General features: G+C 45.2%; 1 protein-coding gene across 1 annotated transcript; it reads right to left on the minus strand.

Moving 5' to 3' along the window:
* LOC109233723 lies at positions 2,241–4,513 on the minus strand. The gene is made up of 6 exons (XM_019399589.1): positions 4,382–4,513; positions 3,842–4,237; positions 3,685–3,751; positions 3,518–3,582; positions 3,184–3,253; positions 2,241–2,260 (listed from the first exon to the last, which is right to left on the minus strand). Exons 1-6 carry the CDS (start codon positions 4,511–4,513, stop codon positions 2,241–2,243), a joined length of 750 nt encoding a protein of 249 aa, XP_019255134.1.

Consider the following 10,986-nt stretch of genomic DNA (forward strand, 5'->3'; position numbering starts at 1 on the left):
AGGGTGGGGTTTAGGTTGATTTGAAACAGAAATAACAAGAAAAGAAAGGGAAAGAAAGCGAAAAAAAATAAAAAAAAGACTATACCTGCGGTGAACTGCGGGGGTATTTTTACTTGCGAGACAGTGTGTCCCGCGGTTCACAGCGGTTCGCCCCGCGATCGCGGTGAACTGTAGAAACCTCCAATGATTTTCGCGGTTCACCGCGGTCCGCGCCGCGGTCGCAGGGGATTTTTGCTCGCCAAGGCAGTGTCTTCCGTGGTTGACCGCGGTCCACGCCGCGGTCGCGGGACTGGCAGTATCCTTCCTTTTTTTTTTATTTTTTTTATTATTTTTTTACATGAAGTTACATACTACACTTACAATACATTCTTGGGTTGCCTCCCACGCATCGCCTGATTTAACGTCGCGGCACGACGCAAGTAGTTGAGCCATCACTCCTCATTCGCGTACTGGGGTTCTTTCAGATTGATCTCCACTGTATCCCCTTTCTCTTTAGCTATTCCAAGGTAATGTTTCAACCTTTGCCCATTTACTGAGAACTTGCTTGTCCCATCTTCTGACTCGATCTCAACTGCTCCACTTGCGAACATTTGCACCACTCTAAATGGTCCTGACCATCGAGACTTTAACTTACCCGGAAACAATCTCAACCTTGAATTATACAGTAATACCTTGTCACCGGGTTTGAAGTCTCTGTTCATAATATGTTTGTCATGCAGCTTCTTCATCCTTTCCTTGTATAGCCTCATGCTTTCAAAGGCTTGATATCTAAATTCCTCCAGCTCGTGCAACTCTGTCAGTCGATTTTGTCCAGTTGCGTCAGGATCCATGTTCAATTGCTTTAGTGCCCACCAAGCTCGATGTTCTAGCTCTACAAGCAGATGACAGGCCTTCCCAAATACCAGCTTGTATGATGACATACCTATTGGTGTTTTGAACGCAGTTCTATAGGCCCAGAGTGCGTCATCAAGCTTCTTTGCCCAATCAGTTCGTGTCGCATTCACTGTCTTGGTTAGTACATTTTTTATCTCCCTGTTGGACACTTCAACCTGCCCACTGGTTTGTGGATGGTAAGGGGTGGCCACCTTGTGGCGTACATCATATTTTGCATGTAGTTTCTCGAAGGCTCTATTATAGAAGTGAGTGCCTCCACCACTGATGATCGCTCTTGGTGTCCCAAACCTGGTGAATATGTTCTTTTTCAGGAATCCTACTACCACTCTTGCATCATTGGTGGGCAACGCTGCAGCCTCTACCCATTTAGACACGTAGTCCACAGCAACAAGGATATACTTATTGCCAAATGAGCTGACAAACGGACCCATAAAGTCAATCCCCCAAACATCTAACACCTCTACCTCTTGAATCGGGTTCATTGGCATATCATGGCGACGGGAAATGTTCCCAATCCGCTGGCATTCATTGCAGCTCTTTACCCAGAGGTGCGCATCTCTAAACACAATTGGCCAAAAGAATCCGGCCTCTAGCACTTTCGCAGCTGTACTGACCCCACCAAAATGTCCTCCATATGCTGATGCGTGACAAGCCTGCAAAACAGAAGATTGTTCTATCTCGGGGACACACCTCCAGATAATATTATCAACACATATTCTAAACAAATAAGGCTCTTCCCAATAATACATGTGGCAATCACGATAAAACTTTCTCTTTTGGACAGATGAAAGGTCGTACGGAGCTATACCGTAGGCCAGGTAGTTTGCAAAATCTGCATACCATGGCGCATCTTCCAGAGTAGCTGCGAGCAGCTACTCATTCATGAAAGGTTTCCAGAATCTCTTCGACCTCGACTGATTTTTCAGCTCCTTCAAGTCGTGATAGATGATCGGCGACTTGATTTTCTGTGCCCTTACGGTCAAGGATTTCAAGGTCAAATTCTTGCAACAGCAGTACCCAACGAATTAGGCGCGGCTTAGACTCCTTCTTCTCAATTAGGTACCTGAGAGCTGCATGGTAAGTGTATACAATTACCTTGGAACCAATCAGATATGATCGAAACTTGTCAAAAGCAAACACCACCGCTAACATCTCCTTCTCCGTCATAGTGTAGTTGAGCTGTGCACCGCTTAGCGTTCTGCTTGCATAGTAAATCGGGTGCATCAGCTTATCTTTTCGCTGCCCCAAGACTGCTCCTATGGCATAGTCGCTTGCGTCACACATGAGCTCAAATGGTTGCTCCCAGTTGGGGGCAATAATGATAGGTGCGGTTACCAACCTTTTCTTCAGTTCCTCAAATGCCAACCTGCAATCATTAGAAAACACAAAGGGCTGATCCCTTTCAAGGAGTTTGCATAATGGGTTAGCAATTTTGGAAAAATCTTTTATGAAACGCCGGTAGAACCCGGCGTGTCCAAGAAAACTTCTCACCGCCTTGACTGAAGTGGGCGGTTGTAGCTTCTAAATCACGTCAACCTTAGCATGGTCAACCTCAATTCCTTTACTGGACACTCGATGTCCCAAGACTATCCCTTCTTGTACCATAAAATGGCACTTCTTCCAGTTTAGCACTAAGTTTGTCTCCACACATCTTTTGAGCACTCTGCTTAAGTTGTGAAGACAGTCTTCGAATGAATCTCCCACCACGGAGAAATCATCCATAGACCTTCATAATATCCTCCACCATATCTGTGAAGATGGCTAACATGCACCGTTGAAAAGTCGTTGGTGCATTGCAAAGCCCAAAAGGCATTCTCCGAAAGGCAAAGATGCCATACAGATAGGTGAAGGATGTTTTCTCTCTATCCTCAGGGGCTATTGATATCTGATTGTACCCCGAGTATCCATCTAAGAAACAAAAATGTGATCTCCCAGCCAGTCTGTCCAACATTTGGTCAATGAAAGGCAAGGGAAAGTGGTCCTTTCGGGCGGCGGTGTTCAATTTCCGGTAATCCATGCAAATCCGCCACCCTGTGACTGTACGAGTTGAGATCAACTCATTGTTCTCATTTTGCACAACAGTCATTCCCCCCTTTTTAGGCACACATTGGACAGGGTTGACCCAAATGCTATCAAAGATGGGGAAGATGATTCCCACATCTAACCATTTGATTACCTCTTTCTTTACTACCTCGTTCATGTTTGGGTTCAGCCTTCGTTGATGTTCTCTGGAAGGTTTGTGCCCTTCTTCCAAGAGAATCTTATGCATACAGAAGGCTGGGCTGATACCTTTTATGTCTGCCATGGTCCAGCCAATGTCAGTCTTACTTTTTCGCAGTACCTGTAAGAGTTGTTCTACCTGCACATCTAGCAAACCGGATGATATAATAACAGGCAAAGTAGAGTCAGGGCCTATGAAAACATGCCTGATGTGAGCTGGGAGTGGCTTCAGCTCCAGCTTGGGTGGTTCCTCTATTGATGGCTTTGCTAGAGGTGTAGCCCTTTTTTCTAACTCAAGGGACTCGAACTGAGGTTCCCTTTTCCAGAATCCTTGGCCTTCAAGTGCCATGACCCATTCAGCTAACCCTTCACCATCCATCTCCTCTAAATTTGTCAGACATGCCTCCAATGGATCTTTAACAGTCAGGGTCAAATCATCTTCTTGCAAGATCACATCTACTGCCTCCACTAGAGAGCAATTAGCATATTCACTGGGTCTCCTCATAGATTGCTGAACATTGAATATGACTTCTTCATCATTCAGTCTTATTTTTAATTCCCCAGTCTCACAGTCGATCAATGCTCTTCCAGTGGCCAAAAATGGTCTACCCAAAATGAGAGGTATCTCTTCATGTACCTGACAATCCAGAATAACAAAGTCTACAGGGAACACAAACTTCCCCACTTGCACCAATACATCATCAAGTATACCTGTTGGCCTTTTTACCGTGCGGTCAGCCAGCTGTAGCAACATTGAGGTAGGTCTAGCTCTGCCAATGCCCAACTTGGTGTACACAGCCAGCGACATCAGATTTATGTTGGCTCCCAAATCACATAATGCATTTGCAAAGGCATAACTCCCAATTGTGCATGGGATGGTGAAGCTACCTGGATCAGACATCTTTTGAGCCATCGATTTTGTTACTACTGCGCTGCAGGTCTGTGTCAAAGTCACCGTGGACAGATCCTGAAAATCAAACTTCCGTGACATTAGATCCTTCATCATCTTGGCATAGCCGGAAATCTCCCTCAGAGCATCCATCAAAGGAATATTCAACTGAATTTGACGCAGCATCTCCATGAATTTCTTGTACTGGTCAGTCTTCTTTTGTTTTACCAGTCTCTGCGGGAAGGGTGCAGGTATCACCCTTTTTGCATTGCTTGCTGGCTTCTCTCTGTTGGAATTTTCTGGCACAAGAGGTGCCACCTGTTCTGCAGCTTCCTCATTCATCTTTTCTTTTCCTTTTTCCTCCTGCCTTTGTTAAACCCCCACTTCAGTAAGCTCTGTTGTTTCCTCCACCTCTAATGGCGCTGGAGTGACCCTTGTATTCTCCTTACTGGCTTGTATAGTTTCCTGTTCTCTGTCTAAATCTCTTCCATTCCGGAGACTCACTGCCATCAGCTGATTCAGGTTTTGCTCCTTGGGGTTTATGTTTGTAACTGCAGGCAAAGTCCCTTGAGGGCGGTTGTTTAGAGCCATGGACAGCTGTCCCAACTGCGTTTCAATGTTCTTTATGGCTGGGTCATGCACTAACAATTTTTCCTGCATTTTGTTATTTGTCCCAATGAGTTGCTGAAGCATACCCCTGGTTTCCATCATGTTGTTGTCTTGCTGCTGAGGAGGTGGTTGATATGTTAATTGTTGCTGATTTTGCCGTTGATAGCCTTGTGGTCTCTGATATGGTACTGGCACCTGTTGGTTTTGAGGGTGGATACCCCCAGGCTGTTGAGTGTTAGGCCTGTACTGCTGATTTTACTGCGGTCTCCATTGCTGTGCTCCTTGCCTTTGACCCCCCATAGTTGTTGACATAATTCATATCTTCCCTTGCCCCTTGATTTTCGCCTTCTCCGCTCCATGAACACACATAAGACTCATTAATACAAGGTGTACACAGTCCTCCATTTGTTGTATCAACAATGTGCACCTGTTTTGTGCCCATCTCATCAATCTTCTTTGTCAATATGCTCATCTGGGTCATGAGTGTGGCCATATTCTCTGCATGTGAATTGTTTGGGTCAAGAGGAACTGAGTGCACTATGGGTGCCAGTGTTGTAGCTCTAGTCATCCACCCCGAATTTTGTGACATCTTGTCAAGAAGGATTTTGCACTCGGTGAATGTCTTACTCAATAATGCACCTCCAGCTGAAGCATCCACATTTGCTTTTAAATGGTCAGCTAGCCCCATGTAGAATCTCTGGCCGAGCATCTGGTCTGGAATGCCATGGTGAGGACACTTCTCTAGCATCCCTTTAAATCTTTCCCAAGTTTCTTGTAAGGACTCAGTCGGCTGCTGCTTAAACTGCAATATTTCATCAATCTATCTTGCAGTCTTGTTTGGTGGATAGAACTTGTTCAGGAACTGCTTGACTAATTCCTCCCAGGTGGCAATGGAATTGATAGGGAGCGAATTTAACCAAGTCTGAGCTTCCCCGATCATAGAGAATGGGAACAATAGCAGCTTGATAGCTTTCGGGGTCACATTTGGCTGCCTTTCGGTCACACAAATTGACAAAAAAATTTTCAGGTGCTACTGAGGGTCTTCAATGTGCGATCCGGAGAACAATCCTTTATTCTGCAGTAGATGCAACATATTGTTGGTTATCTGGAAGGTCTCCGCTTGAATTGCGGGTACAACTATGGCAGTGCGAAGTTATCAGTCGTGGGTTGTGCCCAATCATGAAGTGCAGCTTCGGGCACAAGAGGTGCCACTACTCTTACGTTGGGGTTTGCCGGCAGATCCCCAACGTTTCCAATGATGTTTTTTGCATCACCCATGTCAAATTCGAGCTGGTGTGATTGTTGTGATTGTTGGAGCCTCTTGTTAGCACGGTTCAATGCCCTGAATGTTTTCTCGGGGTCTGAAAGTCCTTCTAGTAGTTCTCCAGTCCTCGAGGAACTTCTAGGCATACACCTGATTTTCACGAGAGTTCAAACGTTAGAATTTCAATGAACAGATTGGGTATAGAGAAAACTGACTACACTAAGAATTTTTTACTTCTTTCAATTGTAATTGATAACACCGTTAAATCCCCGGCAACAGCGCCAAAATTTGATCACGCCAAACTATGCCCTATAAAAAGACACGCGGACGTTGCAAATATAGTATGGGTATTTAGGCCCAGAGTTGAACCCACAGGGAATTAACCTATCAATTACTTTCTTTGGATGTACTCAATTCTACGGAATCAACTTCCCCAAACTTTGTAAATCACAGTTGATGGTATTACTAATAGCTAAGACTGAAAGTAAATAGACAGCTGAAAACTAAATATGCTTGATGTGTAAACAATTGGAATAAGATCTAAGGTAATGGTATCCCCCGTTTTTTATTTCCTTGGTTGTATATGTCTTATAACTGTGACTTAGTTATCTCTATCAATCATGAACTCTCCAGCTACCATATATCTTTCTCAAGCAATTATGATAATTTACTAGACGCACTCTCTCAAGCTACGCTAGCTAGATTCTCAATACAGTTCACTTAGATTGCACCCGAGGTGTCGTTATCTCTAAACCAACCTCTAAACCCTCGGTTATGACTCTCGTCTATACTCCGGGAGTGATGTTGTTCAAACAGCTACCTAAATATGCACTCTCTCTCAAGCAGATACATACTAAATAGGAACGGATAATTGAGGGCCCTTTCAATTAACCACAATCAAAACGTAGATGAACAAATAGAGATTAAAACCAATCCACAACTATATTAATATAACAATGAAGTTATCCCCAACGGGTTTCACTAAAACCCTAGATTAAAGGATTTAGCTACTCATAACAACATACGATAAAACTACTAAATTATTCATAATGGAAGAATTGCAAGAGAAAGAGAAGAAATAAAGATCTATGATGTTTTGGGTGATCTCTCACACTTGTTCTTCTTCCAAATGTAATCTCAAACTCAGACTAAACTATTTTTGGGCGAGTTCCTATAGCTTATAAGGGTTTTACAAAAGTTTCCTCGTATTGACACTTTGGCCCTTAAATTTCTGGATCGTGAACAGTTGCCTCCAAATGCTTCATATTGCTTCCTCACATATGCTATTCCCTGCGAAACCAAATAACACTATTTAAAGCAATATGTTGGCAATTTAACTTATAAAACAACAACAAATCATAAGCAATTAAGGTGTAAATATCAACTATATTGCCTACTATCATGGTTGTTGTCCGGTAACAATTTCAGAGGCGTTTTTGTTTGTACTAGAGCTATTTTGTGAATTGAAACACAGTTGTGCAGCATCCAAAAGCTTCACCCAATTCTTCTGCGATCCGGTTATAAAGTGGCGGAGATATTCCTCCAGCATACCATTAAACCGCTCCGTCTGGCCATCAGATTGCGTAATAAAGCTTGAGTTGTGACTCAATTTTGACCCAAGGCACTTAAAGATTTGGGTCCAAAAGTTGCTAGTGAAGTGTGAGTCGCGGTCACTAACAATGTCTTTGGGCAGGCCCCACAACTAAGATAGTTGTGAGATCTCCGACCTTGGGCAATCCGATGATGAAATCCAGGGAAACGCTCTCCCAAGGTCTCTTTGGGATAGCTAATGGCTCCAAGAGTCCCGCTTGTGTCAAGCGGTCCGACTTGTCCTTCTGGCAGACTAGGAAAGTATTCACATACTGAGCGACATCATTGGCCATTTGAGGCCAATAATATGCACGGCGAAGTGACGTCATGATTCATTCTTCACTGGGATGGCCGACCCACAGAGTATCGTTGCGCCAGAAGAATTCTTCGCAGATCTCCTCCTTTAGGAACTTAAAGTCGGTTCCCTTTCACTTTTAGGAAACCATCTTCCATGTAGAACTGGCGAGTCTTGCCCTGTCCTACCAAATCAACCAAATACTGTGCAGCAGGATCCTTGATGAGTAGATCTTATATCTGGTCCTTGATGGTGGTGGCTACTTAGCTCCCCCTTAGGGTGGTGAGTAGGCACACCGATGCTAGATCAGCTCTCCGACTGAGCGCATCAGCAACATCATTGGTCTACCCACTTTGATACTCCAGGTTGAAGTGAAATTCAGCTAGGAGTTCCTGCCACCTTCCCTGTCGACCATTTAACTTCAGCTGGGTCGTGAAATGGCTAATAGTTGTGTTGTCTGTCTTGACCACGAACGGGGTCCCCAACAGATAGTGCCTCCTAAGGCGCAAGAAGTGGACGACATCCAATAATTCTTTCTAATGGGCGACATAGCGCCACTCTACATCCTTCAGCTCCTGGCTCTCGTATGCTACATGATGCCCTTCTTGTAGCAAGACTCTGCCGTGGGCATAATCGGATGCATCCATTTGTACCTCGAATGGCTTGGCCAAATCAGGGAGGTCCTAGACGGGACTACTAAACATAGTCGCTTTCGATGCGTTGAAGGCCTCCGCTCGTCTAGGGCCCCAATCCCAGGGCATGACCTTTTTGAGGAGTTCTGTCAATGGCATAGCGATGAGGGAGTAGTTTTTCACAGATCGCCGGTAGAAGTTGGATAGGCCAAGAAATGCCCTCAAAGCATGGATATCCTTAGGCGGCGGCCAACCTGTGATTGCCTGAATCTTTTGTTGGTCCATCTTGATAGGCCCTTCTTGGATGACATGTCCAAGGAAGTCAATTTGCTTTTGAGCAAAGTAGCACTTGGATTGCTTCACATATAGTTCATGCTCCAGTGAAGGAGCTAGGACCTTCCGCAAGTGCACCAGGTGTTCTTCCAATGTTTGGCTATACACCACAATGTCATCCAAGTACACCACCCCGAATTCGTAAATGTACTCTCGAAAGGCTTGGTTCATCAGGGTGCAAAATGTAGCTGGGGCGCTAGTCAAGCCGAACGGCATAACTAGGATGTTGTACAACCCATATATTGTCACACAGGTCGTCTTGTGTTCATCACCCTCTGCTATCCGAACTTTCCAATAACTTGTCTTTATGTCTTTCTTGGTGAACACCGTCGCACCACCAGTCTATCGATTAAGTCTGCCATTAGCAGAATAGGATACTTGTTCTTCACGGTGATTTTGTTTAGAGCCTGAATGATCTCTGTGTCTAGCATTTCCGTCAATTGTCTCCAAAGCGCAATGAGTTTCGGTTGTGACATTCTGTAAGGTGCCCAGGCGGGTGGCTTGGCGCCCGACACCAACTCAATATCATGGTCCAGAGTGCGCCAATGCGAGAGTCGTTTTGGCATGTCTTGTGGCATGACATCTTCAAACTCCTGTAGCATCTCATTCACGGGTGCAGGAATGGGACCCGAGGAGCGTTCTATATCTTCAATGCAAAGGGTTTCCAGGAACGTAGGTTCATGTCTTTTCACCCCCTTCTTCAACTGCAAGGCCGAGATATTCTCAACGGCTATCTTCATGGGCATGCACGGGATAATGTAGGGCTTAGCCCCGTTTGTCCCCTTCATTAGTATCATGTCTGCATATGGTACAGGCATGGTGTTGGTTTGCCTTAGGAATTCCAACCCAACTATCAACTCGAAGTCATCTGTGATCACCACTCGCAGGTTGAATTTTCCTTCGTAAGGGCCAAGCTTCACTGGTACCTCTTTGGCTATTCCACCCACTGGTTGAGGAGGTGAGTTGTTAGCCTTGACACGACCTCTGCCCTTTCCTACAACTAGACCAAGGCGCTCCACCTGAGTCGAGGCTAAGTACTTGTGGGTAGCACCCGTGTCTATGATCGGCCAAATGGGCTTGCCATTCACCTTCATCTCGACGAACATCATGGTCCTCCCTCTTTAAGAGGTCATCCGCTTTATTTTCCCTTTTTTGGTGATTGGACATGGGTCTTTCTTCTTACAGATGCCAGCACTGGTCTCTACGAATGCTTCTGAAATAGAACCAATAATATCATTTAAGGCACCTACTTGTTCGGTATGGTATGCATCATTTGTGTCATCATCGGTCCCATAATCAAAAGCTTGATGGGCGTTGTTATGTGAATGTGGGAATTCATTATTCCAATGTGGTCCGCTGCAATGACGGCATCCTGAAGGAGGCTTTGTCCCCCGGTCATTGTTGTTTGATGCAACACTATTGCTGCCTGAGGAGCGAGCCTTAGATTTGGTTGCCCTCTGATCTCCCCACTTCTGCTAAGGTCACCATTTCTAGGCTGGCCCCCTTTGTATCCCGCTCGTGCAGGCGGTTGAGGCCTATCCTTTAGAGCTTCCACTTGATAGTCCCCAAGGCATTTAGTTGCTTGGATTGACTTGGGTAGGGTATCTACCCTTTGTCTTTGCAGCTCGATACGGGCATAAGGTTTCAACCCTTCCAGGTGAAGAGCTTGTCTTAGTCCCCCATGTCACGTATGTTTAGCATGAGCGCGGAGAATTCCCGCACGTAGTCCTGCACTTATTTGGTCTGGCGGATCTCCCATTGCTTTCTCCTTGCGTTGTATTCAAAATTTTCGGGGAAGAATTGTAGGCGTATGGCTGCCTTCAGTTCTGCCCATGTCTCGAGAGCATCTTCATCGGCCCTGATGGCTTCATACTTCACCCGCCACCAGAGTTTAGCATCACCCTGAAGATACATGGCAGCAGTTGCTACCTTCTTAGCTTCTTCTAGGCCCTCAACGACCTCGAAGTACTGTTCGATATAAAAGATGAAGTTTTCCACTTCCTTGGCATTCCTAGCTCCACTGTATGGCTTTGGCTCATGAGTTTTCAGTTTTTTTGCCGCGGGAGTGAGGTTCACAGCACCCCTGATTTGGTTTCCGCCTCCTCGACGCAAAACTATTAAAGCAACATCGACAACATTGAGCTGGCCTATCAAGTTGTCTATAATTTATTGCATGGCAGTCACCTGGTCTGCCTCTTGTGCCCTGTAGGCTAAATCCCCAGCACGCTCTTGTTGGAGACCCTCGAATTTGCCAAAAATT

Source organism: Nicotiana attenuata, chromosome 10, assembly GCF_001879085.1.
Source record: "Nicotiana attenuata strain UT chromosome 10, NIATTr2, whole genome shotgun sequence".
NCBI classification, from domain to species: domain Eukaryota; kingdom Viridiplantae; phylum Streptophyta; class Magnoliopsida; order Solanales; family Solanaceae; genus Nicotiana; species Nicotiana attenuata.